At 38.1% G+C, this 19,068-nt stretch overlaps 1 gene segment (V, D, J or C); it reads left to right on the top strand.

Annotated features, from left to right (window-relative positions):
* The first annotated feature begins 8,192 nt into the window (after positions 1-8,192).
* On the top strand, positions 8,193-8,815 carry LOC101836294. The segment is given in 2 exon segments: positions 8,193-8,241; positions 8,421-8,815. Coding segments are annotated over 2 exon segments (444 nt in total).
* Positions 8,816-19,068: the final 10,253 nt, after the last annotated feature.

The following is a 19,068-nucleotide window of genomic DNA, read 5'->3' as shown; positions in this document are numbered from 1 at the left end:
CTTTTACACAGTCAGGATTCACATGAAAGAAGTGAACTGAAAACTACAGTATATATACAGAGGACCTGATGCAGACAAACTTATGTCCTATGCATGCTGTTTCAGTTTCTTTCAGTTCATATGAACTTTGCTCATCAGACATGGAGGATTTTGTTCTCCTGGTGTCCTTCACCCATTCTGTCTCCTACACCCTTTGTTTCCTCTTCCTCCTCTGCCATAGTGTTTCCTGAGCTCTGTGTGTATGAGAGGTGTTGATGGAGACATCACATGTAGAGCTGTGAATTCCTAGGTCTCTATCTCTCTCTAAAAAATGTCTTGCTATTGCTCTTTCTATGTGTTCTAATATGCTGCTAGAGGAGGACTTTCGGATGATGGTTAAAAAAGGTACCAACCTATCATCAGACAGAGCAGGGTTTCATTATATCAAATCAGACATTGGTTGGTTACTTTCACAACATTTGTACCACCATGTCCCTAGTATATTTTGCAGGCAGAACAGATTATTATCAAATATTTTATGGGTGAGTTGGTGTTCACCTGGTAGGCTGCAAAAATAACTTTTACTATCATAGACAGTAGAACATGAGGACAGAACACTTATTTAGGTACCAGCTTGAACTCTCTATGTTCAATGACTTATGTGGGTGTTGTCTTTATCAATGATCATTAGTTTGTGAAGAGCAACACATTCTCTTGTCAACAGTCTGGGCTTTTAGAAGATTTTCATGGAAGTGATTAGCCAGAAACTCAATTGGATGGCATGCAATCCAGGTATAGGAAGCTTCGTTTTGTGACAAGTGATAGCCAGTAGGGGTTCTGTCTACATAATTATTTGGAGAAGTCATTAGGATCAGCATATTATATTGTGGGAAGTTTCCATTGTATAAAGAGTACATATAGCCCTTCAAATGTTGCTCAAATGCTCTTTAACTGTAGCTGTCTCTCTTCTTACTGCCTCCCTAAATCACATATTTCAACCCCTGCCTATGTGAACCTCTCATTCGTGACACACCTAGGTCCAGAACACCCAGAAAGTCTTTTCTATTTACCCACCCAAGGAAGATCCAAGTGCTCTCTAGTAACTTCTTGTATGCCTACCCTCTCTGGTTCTGCATAATGTAGCTTTATTGTAATTTATTTAATGGCTTTCTTTTCTATTACTCTAATAAGATGCCATTACCAAGGTAATATTAAAGTAAAGAATTTAATTTGGTGGCTTTTAGTCCCAAAATATTATTCTGGGACCAACATAGTGAGAAGCATGGCAGTAGGCAGCATTCATAGTTCTGGAGCATTATCTAAGAGCTTAAATTGTTAAGTGCAAATAGCAGGCAGAGAGAGGCAAAAAACCAAATGAGAAAGGGTTGAAATTTGGAAATCACAGCTCACCTTCAGTGATATAACAGCTCCATAAACAAATATTTCCCAAAAAGTTTAAATAACTTGTGTCCAAACATTCAATTGTGTGAACCTATGGTAGACGTTCTCACCATAGCAAGTGAAATTTCCAAGACATTATAGGGAAGGGTTGAGTTAGAGTTGGGCAGGTAAGTGTAGGCATTGCTTAGCAACCATGGGATCACTGAGATTGATTTATGGACAAATTCCATTCCAATAAAAACATTTTCAACAGGGTACCACAACTTCACAAATGTTCATAAACACCATTCTTCCAAGAAGGCAATCAATTCATTCAAAACCATGACTTAATAGTGTCCTCAAGCATGGGCAACACACAGGAAGATATATTTGAGTAGGAGTAGTTGACCTTTACTGTCTACATTTGATTTTGTGTAGCAAAACATTGTTCTTAAAAGAAAATTTTATGAAAGATGTCTATTTACCATCTTATGCATGTTTTTGATTTACCATGCATATGATTAAAATTAGGTATATAATGAGAAAATAATATGTGCATTTAAAAACAATATTAATCAATACAGAAAATTATATACATTAGACCTTTCAGGAGCTAATATCTTCTCTTTGTGTATGACAAACAAAAGCTCCTAGATTTATCTTTGAATACATTTCGTAAAGAGAATGATGCTGAATTGCAGTGTAATTATCCTTTACTTCACTTGTATTCTGAGTAAAATATTTTCCTAGTTCACTGTGTATTTGCTTGTTTGATTCATTTAATAAGACCCTGAGAATCTGAAAAGGCAGAAGTACAGACAGATACCTGGGAAAACCAATGAGGGTCATGGAAAAAATGAACAATGATTAGGGCAAAAGGGCTTTCGTGCTGCTTGAAAAATGAAGAAAATATATAAAAGTTCAGTTTCAACCTAGGGAGGATGAAAATGGTGGTATTTTACCAATGAAGTTATAGAAATAAATTGAACCGGTGAGGTACAGAGAAAACAAAGAATAGAACTATGAATTGCACTTTTCAATTTATATGTGTATTCTCTCCATGTTTATTTGCTCTTGGGATAAGGGTGTCAATATAAATTTAGTTCGGTGTTTATATCAATCCTAAACTGCCATATTTCCAGTTCAATTAGCTCCATATTCATCTATCGTGCCATCTTAAGTTTTTGATGTCTTCTTCATTATTAATGTTACACACCCATGATCCCTCCACACACTTTGAAGGAGAGAGAGGATTGAGTTAATGAATGAATGAAGGAGTGAGGGAGTAAGAGAAAAACAGAAAGATGATAAAGACATTTATAAATAGCTCCTACTGAGTCCATATTATTGTGTGTGTGTGTGTGTGTGTGTGTGTGTGTGTGTGTGTGTGTGTGAGTGTGTGTGTTTAGAGGTGGTCTCTTGGGAAAGGTTACTTACTGAATGATTCATTCCTGGAGAAGACAGATTTTCCCTTTACTAGCAGCCATTAATTGCCTGCAATTTTCCTATTAGATTTCCCTCATCTACACTGTCCTGTCAATTGGTGTTTTGATTGTGATGGTTTGTTTATGCAAAAGGAATAACTGGAAAAGTGGGATGAAGAGTGGAATTTAGCTGGTATAGGGGTAGAAAGTGAGTAAGTAAGAAACTAACAAAGAAATGGAAGGAAAGGATGAATGATAATACTAAGCATGTTTGGAAAAGCTACAAGGGGACCAGTTATACTTAGTTAATAATTTGAGCTATATAATATTAATATCATATAAAATATTAATATAGAACAATTAATATAACTATAATTATCAATATAACTACTTAGTATTTATATGATATGCTTACGTAAGTATGTATATACTATGTTTGTATAAAGTTTAGATGAAGTTGTGTAACTTGGAGATCATAGCGTTCACAAAAAAGAATCATGGGCTATCTAAAAAAAACTCAGGGCACAGCATACATGACTTCCCTTGAAGTTCTTAAGAGAGTCAAGGAGAATCACAAAATGATATATTGTACTGGAGTAGGGTTGCATGGGAGCCAGTAATAATGAAAATGGAAAAGTAGCTACAAGGGCCAAGTATTGCCACAGATTCGGATAAATTTGATTGTATCTCTCCTACAATCCCACCAGTTTAAAAGCACTTTATAAAGACCTGGAGTAATGAGACACAGTCATGTAACTTATTTCTTTTCAAAATGCTTAGATGAGACCTTGCTACATAACATGAAACTGCTTTCAGACCATATTTATAATCTCATATTGTGGTTTTGATATTACCAATAAGAGTGTAAGTTACCATATATGACTAACAAATACTAACTCCATATTAAAAAACTTATTGTACAGGGTTATTTGGGAGCTGGCCACCCCAAAAAAAACCCAACTACAAATCAGTGTGCTTCTATCCTGCTCGTGGGTGGAAGAGGTCTATTTCTTGTGCTCTATAGTGAGAGATTTTTTCCTAGACTCAAACTGGAGACTCTGAAAAGTAATTCACAACATTTGGGCTACACATTTCACCTAGATTGTGCTCTGCATACTCAAATTCTACCTAGTGGCTTTCTCTGCCTCTGGAGATAGCCATCATGGATTGATCCAAGGCAGCCACGGCAGAATAGGAAGCAGCACATTGATCATCAATGACACTAGAGTGGACAGCTCCTGCTACTGAGCTGGAGAGGTGAGCACACACCTTCCACAAGACAACTGGTGAGGAGAGCCAAGCCTTAGGCTCTGGAGAGCTTGCTGGCAAGGAAGGTAGTATAGTTAGCATCTTTCTGACTTATTCACATGTGTGTGTGTGTGTGTGTGTGTGTGTGTGTGTTTCATATGCACCACGCTAATACCATGGTGAGTGTGTGAAGGAGAGACGACAGTTTGCTGGCAGCAGTTTCCTTAATAGGCTGAGCTGTCTCACTAGTCCCGAGGTAGCATTCTTCAGACATGAGGACTTTTGACATTTTCTCTGAGGTACAGAAGTTGTCTCTTCAACACAGGGCTATGATGAAACACAAAAAAGGAAGATTCCTCGGGTGCCTTAACCTACTGAACCATCTTAACTGGCCTCCTCCCAACCTCTGTTTAAAGGATAGTTTATGGGGGCTGGAGAGATCACTCAGCAGTTAAGTGTGAATACTGCTCTTGCATTCTATAGACAGAGACAGGCAGATCTGAGATCAAGACCAGCCTGGACTACAGAGCAAGTCCAGAACATCCAGGTTACACAGGGGAATCTTGTCTTGAAAAAAGAAAACACCCTCCCCATAACTGTAGTTGGATCCTAGAACCATCATCAGGTTGTTCACAAACCACCTGCAACTCTAGCTCCAGGAGATCTGACATCTTTGGGATCTATGGGCACTGGCATACACATGAGTATACCTACACAGAGGCCTCCACACATCATTAAAAATAATAAAATAAATCTTAAAAAAAAAAGAACCGAACCAGATCCGCTGAATGTGGGTCATAGTTAGGAGCCCGAGGTAGTCTATGGCACCTCTTTTGGTGGAACCAGCATTTACTTCTAGAGCACAAATTGAATTTCTGAGCCCATTCTCCCATGGACGGATACCCTCCCAGCCTAGCTACATAGGGGAGAGTCTAGGCCCTGAGCCAAATGACTTGATCCATTTTTGATGATCCTCTATGGAAGACCTCACTTTCCCTGGGGAGTGGGAAAGGAGGTGGGGTGCATGAGAGGATGGGAGGGAGAGGGAACTGGGATTGATATGTAAGATAAGACTGTTTCTGGATTAAATAAAAAAGAGTTAAAAAACCACATATTCTTTATATTCTTTGATAAAACGGTTTCTATGTACTCTCTGTCCTTCTGAACCAAGTGAATTAAAGAGAACTGTCTAGTATTTTTCACCTAGATAGACTCTGTTGTTGCAGCTACATAACTAAGACACCTATAAAGAGCAATGCAGGATGAATGAGTTAAGTATCATTAAAAGTTAAAATCTTTCCCACATTGAGAATGTGAAATATCATAATGTTTGGTATTAGAACCCTGTATGGTGCTGCTTTACATGACTAAAAATAGAGGCAAAAAATGTAAAGATAAGTGACTTAGCCACGATTGACATAATATCATTTATAATTACTATATATGTGTTAAATAATATTTTATCCTGAATAGCCATAGTGGGATTATGTGTCAAATATAAAAGTAGTTTGAATATTGTGTCCAATATTAATACAATATGGTGAAAATCTTATAAATGAAAATAAGCTCGGGAGGCAGAGGCAGGTGGATCTCTGTGAGTTCGAGGCTGGGCTGGACCGACAGCCTCCAAAAAAAAAATACAGAGAAACCCTGTCTCATAACCCCCCCAAAAAAAAGAAAAAAGAAAAAGAAGAAAAATAATCAGACACAGACAGAAGAATTTCAACAAGAATTTATTGTACCACTACTACTTGATAAGGCTGAAGACAGATAGCCCAAAATTCTTAGAAAACAAAAGCTTGGTTTTTTAGTAATTATTAAAGAACTACTAGCAGATAATCAGTACCACCAATGTTATGAAGAAGGTAAATAGAATGTTACAGATATAGTTTTCTATGACTCTGCACATACACTTTTGACATATTTATATTTGTGTTTAAATTTTTTCTTCTTTATGTTTCTTTAATTATGGCAAGAATTGGAATGTGTATATGTATATGTGTGACTATGTGGACATTAGTCTTCCTTATGCCTCTTATTCCTCTGACTGCTGGGAGGAAAGAATAACTCCAGTCTGAGCTTTTGATCACGAACATTTTTCTGGACTTTTCAGCATAAGCACACTAGATTATGGCACTGATCATTATGAAAACAGCCATTTTACCAGAAGAGGGCAGCACTAACGCATATATTTCTAGTCAATACCACCAGCCCTGGAGCTGTACAGTCACTGTACCACAAGAAAGTAAGCAGTACCTACACTCTTGATCAACTAGGCCCCGGGAAGTTCTCCAAGTCTCTGCTTACATCCTTTAGCATTATTTTAGAACTGACCACACTCACAATTATCTTACTAAACAACAGTCCACTGTCTGGGGAAGTAAGCCTTTCCCAGAATTTTGACTTCTAGAAACAGTATCCCTTGGTTCTAGGATCCAGCTTGCTGTAGTAAAAATGCCAGAGCAGACTGGAGTGGATTTTCCATGGGACGGAAAGTCGGCATAAGAGTTAAAAGCATTTGTTGCTCTTGTAGAAGACCCAGGTTCAGTTTCCAATATTCACTTGGTGGCTCACAACTATTGGTAACATCAGTTCCATTGGATTTGTAACCCCGCTTCTATCTTCCTCAGACATCAGACATCCCTGTGGTAAAACATACAGGCAGACAAAACATACATATAAATAGAATAAAATAAATAAACCAAAATAAATTGAAAGAAAAGTGTGGATGTCCCTCATTCTTAGTAGGTCCAAGACAATTAATATTGCTTTTGAGGGTCTCTTGAGGACCAAACCCTAACTTAAGGAATGAGGTGATGGAGATAACGTCCTTTATCAACAGGAAGCTCTTTCATCAATGTGCTAAAGTGCTTGTTTTGTAGAACAACAATGATGATTTAGTGCCCTTACTTGTGAAATATAAACCCTATTTTCATAATTATATTGGAAACTCTTTAATTGCTAAGAAAAAAGAATAATGCTAGCATCTAACTAGTAAGCATAAAAATTTTAATATGAGACCACTGAGTTTCTTGAAGAAAATGTAGCCAGTACTTAGAACTGAGTGCTCAGTAAAGCATTCTTTACAGTTTTGTTTAAAAAATTTAGGTCAGTGTCTCTCACTGTGTGCACCTAGGTGCAAATTTTCATTATCATTTTACCTAATCTTTGATACTCAATGAAAGAAGTCTTTCATGATGGGAGGAATGAGAGTGCTGCTTTGTAGGGGAGAACTAGGAAGATGTTCATCTCCCTCATGGACTCTGTTTAACTTCCAAGATTACAGGAACTTTACTGCAAGATAAAATCAGTTTTTCATCAAAACTCTATATGAATATTCAAATTCAGGAGATGTCACTCTTTAATAATTAAAATGTAATTTATTTGTGAAGTGTGTTCAGATAATCACAGATGATAATATGTCATGAGCTAAATATCAACAGAACAGGGTGCATATTGCTAATGGTGGTTATTTAGCCAAGTGCGTCTTCCTGAACCTCCAATCCAGGGTTCTCTTAAATTTCACATGAGGCAGAGTCTTACAAAATTGTTTCCTGTTTTTCCATCCATTTCACTGAGGCAGTGGCCACTCTTTTTCCTACTCTCCTGGAAATGGGGTCTCTGGCTATTGCAGAAATTTCTGTGAGCACATTGCAGTTCCAGACCATACACTTTGATGCTTGCTTCCAAGTGCAGATTTCAGTTGAGTGGCATCCAAGAAAACAAAAATCAGATAAAAGATCTGAAAGTTCTCAGAGAACATTATAAACAGGCATCCTCCACAGAATTTATTCATGGAAGATTTAAGCCTCAAACTGCTGAGTAGATTTGACTTTTCCCAGAGGATGAAATTAAGCCAGACTTCACAGGAATACAATAGCATTACTCTGTGTGTAAATGAGGTACCAAACATGAGGAAAAGACAAACACATTCTTTTGTCCTCATAAGTGTAATATCTACAAATATATATTAATGAATCTGGTTTAACCATGTTTGCCCTAAATAAAGACCAGTTTTGTTTATACTCATGAACAGCCTGACATACATCTTGATATTTGCATACTTTCTACTCATAAATCTCAAATGACTCCCAGTTGTTTCAAAGAAACATACTCATGAGAAAATCAGTAATTAGCCTGAGACAGAGATTAGAAAGCACAATGGATTTTCGGGTGCAGATTTTTAGATTCCTTCTAATCAGTGTCACAGGTAACACAGGGGAGGAGTTATGAGCTCAGAATCTAAGATTCTCTTCTTACTAGGGAATTTTGAGTTCAAGATGAACTATTTTTCAGTTCTTTCTTCTGAGTATTGGTTGACATGAATTTATTTTGTATATCTACACTTACTAACCGCTCTCTTTTGTCATAACTTTATCTTGGCCATAGTGTCCAAAGGAGAAATTGTGCTTACCCAGTCTCCAACATATATGACTGCATCTAATGGGGAGAAGGTCACCATCACCTGCAGAGCCAGCTCAAGTATAAGCTCGAATTACTTGCATTGGTACCAGCAGAAACCAGGAGCTCCCCCCAAACTCCTGATTTATAGCACGTCCTACCTGGCTGCTGGAGTCCATGGTAGCTTCATTGGCAGTGGGTCTGAGACTTCGTATTATCTCACAATTAGCTGTATGCAGGCTGAAAATGCTGCTACTTACTACTGTCAGCAGGGGAGTAGCAGCCCACCCCCACAGTGTTACAGACTGGAACAAAAACCCTTGGTATCCCCAGGGTCCAGATGCTTTCTCAAAGAGATGAAATGTGGCCAAGGTTTTAATTGACATGTGTCAGGGTTTCCCACATTTTCTTTAAGGGAGTATTGATGTTGTTTAGAGATATGTTCTTTTGCCTACTTTCAACACTTCCCATGTCAATCAGTTTTGTATTAATCTGGCAGATTCTTTTACAGGAGTTGTCTTTTATTATGAAAGATTTTGTCATGGAAATGTGTCTGGTAAGACACTGGCTACAGTAAGTTTGGCAGTGAGCAGGGTTAACCAATTATGGTCATCTGTGTAATTAAATTATATTCAACACCAGCAATGCTTACAAGTATCCCAGTGACTTCTGATCTTGTGATTCCCATTCACCTACTGTGATGTGGGGCTTTTCAGACTGCTGGATTCCCTTGAAGTTCTGAGAAAGACAGAATAGAGACAGGTACATCAGAGTGCATTAAGCTATGTGAACACTTCTTAATGGCTGTGGAGAAACTGAAATTCTCCAATATCTTGGAGTAGAATGACATTATAAGTGAGAAAGAATAGCAAAACAAAAGTTTAAAAAAGTTCCATGAAGCACTGCTTTCTACAACTGAGAGCACAGTATGGTCTAAGTGATTGCTTTTAGCTATTGTATAATATACTTTCCTCAAGAGTTCTCCTACCCTGACTCCTCTCAGACCCTCTCCACCTAGGTTTCTTCTAGGAGTAAATGTAGGGGTGAGAGCTCAACACTTTCAGTCTCTTTGGGGCCATTGATGGTGGATTAAATAGCCAAAGACTTCATTATCTTGGCATTCATTGGGACTGCATTAGGACTCTCTTTTATTCTTCCAGCCACAGGAAATTCTTGTGTTTACAAGGTTTTATTCAAATGGTGCATCACATACTTCTTTAAAATGTCATTTGCATTTTGGGGTAATAAAATTTCTCTGTGAAATTCCTCTGTACTTCAGTGCTCTCCTTCAAGTAATTTTTGGGGCAGAATTTGTTTATTCTGTACTCTGATTCTGTCAGTTGAAGGAAAGTATAGCTGGCATCTCTCCTGGGCCCTTTTCCTGGATGTCTCCAGAAGGCTTTGCACCTTGTTTCTTCTTCCTTATCTGATTCAGAATCTCCTTTGGAAGGTTGTTCTCCTTCAGCACAGTTGTTTACTGAAAATACACTGCCTCTGTCATCCTGGTAAAAGTTTTATCCATGTTTCTCTGTCTTCTCATTGTTAGTAACAGATCATTTCTCTGAAATTGTCCTGTTAATTTATGTTTGAAATTCATTAAGTTTTTCTTTAAAAATTTTAAGAAACATGTCAAGGCAAAACTAGATAACAGAATAACTTCAAATTCTCATGAATTGGTAGAATTAATAGTGAAAGTGATTGTCCAACCCAAAGCGATATAAAGATACAATGAAATAATATCTATAAAAACTGCATAGATAGAAAAATCTTAAGATTTGTATGGGAATTTAGTGCAAAGAATAATGCTGGGGTACTACCATATCTAATCCTAAAGTATACTATAGAGTTGTAATAGTAAACACTGCAGTGATTATCACAGAAAAATGCATAGATGATTAAAACAAATCTGAATACTCAATCTTTATCAAAGCTGCTAGAGACAAAAGTTTAACAAACATGGGAATATAGAATCTCACAAACGAACAAAGAGGAAAAAGAGTACTACCAAAATATGGTGCTGGGAAAAATGAATGTGCACACACAGAAAAGGAAGCTAGATTCCAAAATGTCCAAATACCTCACAGTTGAATTTGAAACACAAAAATCCAAAAGCTATGGAATATGTGGCTAGGGACTTTGCTAAAACATGTAGAAGTATATGAGAACATTCTGCATAGGACTGGGACAGGGATACTTTGAATGAGACTGGTCTCCATAGGCTCATATATTTTCTGCTTATTCTCTAGTTGATGATCAGTCAAGAAAGTGTGAAGAGGCTTGGCCTAGGTGCAGTAGGTATGGACTTGTTGTATGAGTTGTGTTACTACAGAAATGCCAGGCCCAATGCTCTCTCTCTCCCTGCTGCCTATGTTTTTGCATATAAAACTCTTAGTGCCCCTTTTGCTGCCACCATGCTTCCCTGCAGTTGTATCAGTCCTGGTGCCTCTTTATGAAAATAAAGGAGTGACAGACACAGTGATCATTCAAGAAATAACGTCAAAATTTGACAGTTGGAGCTCCTGAGGCTATAAAACTTCTGTAAAGCAAAAGAAACAGTGAATTGATTAAGTAGTCAATCTGTCAAGTGGTAGAAAGCCATGCCAACTGAACATACAATAGAGAATTAATATCTAGAATACATGAATGACCGAAAAAGCATCAAGTAAACAAATAACACAATAAAGAGAAGGTATAGACATGAAGGAACCACATGGTAACCTACTGTCTTGTAACCAAACAAGAATATAATTTATTAAATTTAAAATAGTTTTATAGTATATATTCCATAGGTCTAGAGAAAGTTATTCTCAGAAATGCACTACTGCACAAATATCCAATCGCAGAGACGAATTAATCACTGTTGAGTTTTCGGTTATGGATGACATAGATATTACCCAGTTGTTAGAGAGTCTTATCATTTTTTTCTTGCTTTAATATAAGAGCTGCAAGATAATACTATATTTCTGGTTACACCATGTAATTGAGATGTACAATACAGAGAAATAAGGAAGTAAACCAGAAGCATCTTCCATGTTGATTAGCTTTTATTGTCCTGGAAGATGCCATAAAGTTTGCTAGGGGATACAAAACCTCAATGGTTTCATCTCTCTATTTATCTTACCATCTAGACTCCTATGAGAAGCAAGAAGTGACATCTGGATGGAAATAGGACTAGACTGACTGTCGGTGCTTGGGGTATTCTGCTGCATCTTCCATCCCAGTGGCAGGAGCCAATGCTCCCTAGTCTACTGCCCCACTCATGGGTCCAGGTAAACCAGGGCCCATTTACAGTCCACCTGCCTGGGCCTGTGCTCTGCCAATAAGGCTTCAATTCTGGCAGAGGTGGCAGGAGCCATAGGACCATAGTTCCCTGCTCCACCCAGGGAACTAGATTGGCTGCATGTGCTCAAGGGCGGGCACAGTGGCTTTCATCCCAGAGGCAGGAGCAAACTCACCCTAGCATCCTGGTCTCCTGCTCCATCCATGAGACAAAGAATAACAGGGTCTGTCTCCAGACTAAACTCCTGTGCCTGGGGTATACCACTGCATCTCAGTGAGTTCCAAGGCACCCCAACATCCTGGTTCACTTTTTCCACCCACGACTCCAGGAAGTGTTGAACTACCAGAACAGTGGACTTGTCAACACCCAACAGAAGGGAACCGTGGTCCCAAACCCATCAGTAGAGGAAGAGGCACCCTCTGCAACCAACTTCCAGAATGGATGGGAAGGAGACAATATAAAAACATAAAGAACAACAGAAAAACAAATATGATACCGCCAGAGTCCAGAGACCCAACACCAACAAGACTGGAACACCCTATCACAAATTAACTAGAAGAGAATGATACAAAAACAACTTCATGGAAATGATAGAGACCCTCAAAGAGCATATGAGAAAAACCCTTAAAGAGATGGAAGAAAAAACAATCCAAAAATGCAAGAAATGGAGCAAAAGACAAATCAAAAGTGCAATAAACAATTCAAACAGTACAAGGGCTGAAATCTGAAATAGAAACAATAAAAAGCACAGTCTGAAGGAATGCGGGAAATCAAAAAGCTTGGGAAATGGTCAGGTATTACAGATGCAAGCATAACCAACAGAATACAAGAAATGGAGGGGAGAATCTCAGGTCTTGAAGATACACTAGGAGAATTAGACACATCGACCAAGGAAAATTTTTTATGAGACAGGGTTTCTCTGTATTGTTTTGGAGGCGGTCTGACCAGCCTAGCCTCGAACTCACAGAGATCTGCCTGCCTCTGCCTTCCCAGTGCTGGGATTAAAGGCATGTGCCTCCACCACATGGCCTGACCAAGGAAAATTTTAAGTCCAACAAATCCCTAACACAAAATATCCAGGAAATATGGGAGACGGTGAAAAGACTAAACTAAGAGAATAATAGGTATAGTAGAAGGTGAAGAAACCCACCTCAAAGTGCCAGAAAACAAGTTCAACAACATAATAGAAGAAAACTTTCCCAACCAAAAGAAAGACATGCCAATGAAGGTACAAGAAGCTTACAGAAGACCAAATAGAGTGGACCCCCCAAAAAATCCCCTCAACAAATAATAATCAAGACCCCAAACATAGAGAATTAAGAAATAATATTGAGAGCAGCTATGGAAAAAGGCCAAGTTACATATAAAGGCAAACTTTTAAGAATAACACCTGACTTCTACATGGAAAATATGAAAGCCAGAAGGTCCTGGAAAAATATTCTACCGACATTAAGAGTTCACGGATGCCAGTCAAGACTGCTATACCAGGCAAAACTTTCAATCAATAGAGATAGAGAAAAAAGATATTTCATGAAAAAACCAGATTTAAACAATACATATCCACTAACCCAGCCCTACAGAAAAGTCTGGAAGGGAAACTCCAACCCAAGGAAGTTAACTACTACCAGAAAAACATAGGCAATAGATAATCCCACTTTACCAACAGGCAAAAGAAAAAGTAGAGGAAATACACATACAATTTCACCAACAACAACCATTCCAAAACAAACAAGAATGAGCTACCAATGGTCATTAATTTCCTTCAATATTAATGGTCTTAACTCGCCCATAGAAACACACAGGTTAACAGAATGGATTTGAAGACAGAACCCATCCTTCTGTTCCATACAAGAAACACACCTCAGCTTCAAAGACAAACATTATTTCAGAGTAAATGTTGGGAAAATATATTCCAATCAAATGGACCCAAGAAACAAGCAGGGGTAGCAATCCTAATATCTAACAAATTAGACTTTGAACTAATGAGTAAGAAGGAGTTCACTTCATACTCATCACAGGAGAAATCAACGAAGATGAAATATCAATTCTAAACATCTATGCCCCAAATGCAAAGCCATCTATGTTCCTAAAAGAAACATTACTAAAACTCAAAGCACATATAAAACCTCACACACTTGTAGTGGGAGACTTCAACACCCCACTCTAACCACTAGACAGGACCACAAGACAGAAACTTAACAAGGACACGAAGGACCAAATAGATGTTATGACCCAATTGGGTTTAACAGACATCTATAGAACACTCCATCCAAACACAAAAGAATATACCTTCCTCTCAGCTCCACACAGAACCTTCTTAAAATCGACCACATACTTGGCAACATAGCAAACCTCAACAGGTACAAAAAAGTGGGAATAACTCCATGTATCTTATCAAACCATTATGCCTTAAAGTTAGAATTCAACAATAACACAAGCTGAAGAAACCATACAACCTCATGGAAATTGAATAATACACTGTTGCACCACTTCTGGGTCAAAGAAGAAATAAAAAAAGAAATTAAAGACTTCCTAGAATTCAATGAGATTGAAGACACAATATATGCAAACTTATCGGACACTTTGAAAGCAGTCCTAAGAGGAAAGCTCATAGCACTAACTGTCCACAAGAAGAAACTGGAAAATAGTCATACTAGAGAAGTAACAGCACAACTGACAGCTCTAGAACAAAAGGAAGCAAACTCACCCCAGAGGAGCAGACACCAGGAAATAATCAAATTGAAGGCTGAAATCAATCAAGTAGAAATCAGGAGAACATTGATAATAATCAATGAAACAAAGAGTTGGTACTTTGAGAAAATCAACAAAATAGACAATCCTCTGTCCAAACTAACCAAAATACAGAGAGAGAGCATGCTAATTAACAAAATCAGAAATGAAAAACGGGACATAACAAAGGACTCTGAGGAAATCCAGAGAATCATCAGGGCATACTTTGAAAATCTGTACCCCACAAAATTTGAAAATTTAAAGGAAATGGACAATTTTCTGCATAAATATCACTTACCAAAATTAAATCAAGAACAGATAAGCAATTTAAATAGTCCTATAACACCTAAAGAAATAGAAACTGTCATAAAAAATCTCCCAACCAAAAAAAGCCCAGCACCAGATGGCTTCATTCCAAAATTTTACCAGAAATTCAAAGAACAGGTTACATCAGTTCTCTGCAAAGTACTCCATGCATTAGAAGCAGAAGGGTCTTTGCCAAACTCCTTTTATGAGGCTTCAATAACATTGATACCCAAGCTACACAAAGACACAACTAAGAAAGAGAACTTCAGACCAATATCCCTTATGAACATTGATGCAAAAATACTCAATAAAATACTGGCAAGTCACATCCAAGAACACATCAGAGACCTCATCCACCATGATCAAGTAGGCTTCATTCTAGGGATGCAGGGATGGTTCAACATATGAAAATCCATCAATGTGATCCACCATATAAACAAACTGAGAAACAAAAAGTCACATGATCATCTCACTAGATGCTGAAAAAATCTTTGATAAAATGGAACACCCCTTCATGATAAAGGTCTTGGAGAGATCAGGGATAATAGGTACATATATAAACATCATAAAAGCTATATATAGCAAACCAATAGCCAACATCAAACTGAATGGAGAGAAACTCAAGGCAATTCCTCTAAGATCAGGAACAAGGCAAGGCTGTGCCCTTTACCCAAATCTCTTCAATATTGTACTGGAAGTTCTAGCTAGACCAATAAGACAACAAAAAGTGATTAAGGGGATACAAATTGGAAAGGAAGAGGTAAAACTTTCACTATTGGCAGATGATATGATAGTTTACATAAGTTATCCAGAAACCTCTGCCAGGGAATTCTTGCAGGTAATAAACACCTTTAGCAATGTGGCAGGATACAAGATCAACTCAAGAAAATCACTAACCCTACTATACACAGATGATAAAAGGGCTGAGAAAAAAATCAGAGAATCATCACCCTTTACAATTGCCGCAAACAACATAAAATACCTGGGGATAATGCTAACCAAACAAGTGAAAGACCAGTATCACAAGAACTTTGAGTCTTTTAAGAAAGAAATTAAAGAAGACACCAGGAAATGGAAAGATCTACCATGCTCTTGGATAGGTAGGATCAACATAGTAATAATGTCAATCTTACTGAAAGCAATATACAGATTTAACTCAATACCCATTAAAATCCCAGCACAAATCTTCACAGACCTTGAATGAACAATTCTAAACTTTATATAGAAAAACAAAGAACTCAGGATAGCCAAGTCAACACTGTCAACAAAGCAATGTCTGGAGGCATCACCATTCCTGACTTCAAGCTCTATTATAGAGCTATAATCCTGAAAACAGGTTGGTATTTGGACAAAAATAGACAGGTAGACCAATGGAATTGAATTGAAAACCCTGACATTTATCCACAAACCTATGAACAGCTGATTTTCAACAAAGAAGCTAAAATTATGCAAAGGAAAAAGATAGCATCTTCAACATATGGTGCTGGCATAACTGGATATTGGCATGTACAAGACTGCTGATAGATCCATGTCTATCACCATGCACAAAACTTAAGTCTAAATGGATCAAAGACCTCAATATAAATACAACCACATTGAACCTCTTAGAAGAGAAAGTGGGAGATACCCTTGAAAGAATTGGTACAGGAGAGTGCTTCCTCAACATAACATCAGCACCCCAAACACTGAGATCGACAATTAATAAATGGGACCTCCTGAAATCTAGAAGCTTCTGTAAGGCAAAGGAAACAGTCAGGAAGACAAAAAGGTATCCCATAGATTGGCAAAATTTATTCAATAACCTCACATATAACAGAGGACTGATCTCCCAAATTTACAAAGAACTCAAGAAGCATGTCTCCAAAACACCAAAAGAACCAATTAAAAGGGGGAGTCTGAACTAAATAGAGAACTCTCAATCGAGGAGTATAAAATGGCTGAAAGACACTTTAGAATGTTCTCAACATCACTAGCCATTAGGGAAATGCAAATCAAAACAACTCTGAATTACCATCTTACTCCTGTCAGAATGGCTAAAATCAAAAACACTAATGACAGTTTGTGCTGGAGAGGATGTGGAGAAAGGGGATCACTCCTCCACTGCTGGTGGGAGTGCCAACTAGTACACCCACTAAGGAAATCAGTATGGAGATTCCTCAGGAAAATGGGTCTGAGTCTACCACAAGACCCAGCAATTCCACTCTTAGGCATATACCCAAAAGATTCCCATTCACACAACAAGGATATCTGTTCAACTATGTTCATAGAAACATTATATGTAATACCTATATCCTGGAAGAAACCTAGATGCCCCACAACTGAAGATTGGTAGAGAAAATGTGGTACATTTACACAATAGAGTACTACTCAGCAGAGATAAACAATGGAATCTTGAAATTTGCAGGCCAATGGATGGCACTGAAGAAAACCTTCCTGAGTGAGGAAAAACAGACACAAAAGACAAACATGGTATGTACTCACTCATATATGGATTTTGGATATGGATCAGGGTAGTATCAGCCTGCAATCCCAGTGCCGGTGAGTCTGGGAAACAGGAGGTTCCCAAGAGAGATACAAGATACCCCAGAGAAGTGGAATGAGGCAAGATCTCCTAAGCACATTGGGAACATCGGGGGAAAGTAGAGGTAATCCAGAAACACAGAGGGTGATAAGAGGAGGGGAGAAAAAGTCATGGGGCAGCAGGAAGGTTGAGTCGAGGTAAGACTAGAGGAGAGCAGAATGAGAGATACCATAATAGATCAAGTCATTATAGGCTTGAGGATTGAGCTGACTCTAGTGAGATCTCTAGCGATCTATAAGGATAACATCAACTGGCAAACTAAGCAATAGTGGAAAGACTACATTAATTGCCCCTCCTTGATGGTAAGGTTGATGACTACCTTATATGCCATCCTAGAACCTTCATCAAGGCTTTTATGGAAGCAGAGACAGATACCCACAGCTCAACACTGAACTGAACTCCTGGAAGCTAGTGACAGAGATGGAGGAGTGATGAGCATAGGGGTCAAGACCATGATGATGAAATCCACAAAGACAGCTGACCGGATAAGGGTGGGCTCTTGAATCTCAAACTGATGGTTGAGAAACCAACAGGACACTGAACTAGACTCCATGAATGTAGTGCCAGAGAGGAGGCCACAGAAATCACTAGGGCCTTGGGTAGAAGATCAGTGTTCACCATGGTTTATGATTAAGCTTTGGTAGCCAATTCCAAATAGAGGGATGCTCATTCAGCCTGGAAACATGTGGAAGGGTCTAGGTTCTGCCCAGGAGGAAATGACAGACTTTAGAGATCCCCCCAAGGAGAGTCTCACCCTCCCTGGGGAATGATCTTGGGATTGGGTGGGGGCCTGGGGAACTGGTGTATGGACAAGGGAGGAGGCAGAGGAAGCTGGGACTGACATGTGAAACATTCACATTTCTAATTTAAATAAAAACATATATTGAGGATAAAAAGAAGCACCATCTGAATGGTAGTGGCACTGTTGTTAAATAACAAATGTTTCTGATTGTATTTAAGAATAACTCCAAAGGAATGCATCTATGCCTTGTACCTTAAACAAGGGAAAACTAATCAAACAGTAAGAAAAACAAAGAAACAAGAACAACAATAATTCACCTGGCATGGAAATCACAGACTCTAAGTGGTAGTATTATGAAGGTAAAATTTTACTCAGAATTTTTCTGGAATAAACCATTCTGGAATCCAGTGAAAGACTTAACCCAACATATATCCTGAAAGGCTTTGATTCAGGGTGTAGTTTATATTCCCATTTTATTCTCTAAATACTGCAAGTGGTTTGCAAGCAAGCAAGAATTTAAAGAATCAAACATGGCAGTCACCAGGTTGTTAAGGGCAACCACCCAATATTTCAGATATGTTTCTGGTTCACTCATATTCCAGGTTACAAGTGAAGTTATACTTGGTAAACTAACAGTATTACCAATGCTTGTACTGAATAAATGAACAAATAGTATCTAATAATTGTTCTTTTCTACCATATTCTACTAGAGTGTGAAAAAGTGTCAAGCTTCCACCTATGTTTGTATTTATATGCATTGAAAAGCTCCTTGTGGATTGTTAATCAGAAAAACTTCTTTACAGTGAATTGGGGTGTCTAGAAATTCAGGGCTTCACAGAGTTCTTGTAAGCAAATGAAGAATACTAAGCCATAAACATGTCATTCATACCATTTTCTCTACTGATCAGAAAGGTAATGCTGGAAAACAGGAAGAAAACCTGTGAATACATCTTCTGCAGAAAACATGGCAATTACCAACACAATGTCTGTGGAGTGT

This window comes from Mesocricetus auratus, unplaced genomic scaffold (assembly GCF_017639785.1).
Source record: "Mesocricetus auratus isolate SY011 unplaced genomic scaffold, BCM_Maur_2.0 Super-Scaffold_100676, whole genome shotgun sequence".
NCBI lineage: Eukaryota > Metazoa > Chordata > Mammalia > Rodentia > Cricetidae > Mesocricetus > Mesocricetus auratus.
The sequence above is the reverse complement of the archived record's forward strand: the minus strand, read 5'-3'. Positions and strand labels throughout refer to the sequence as shown.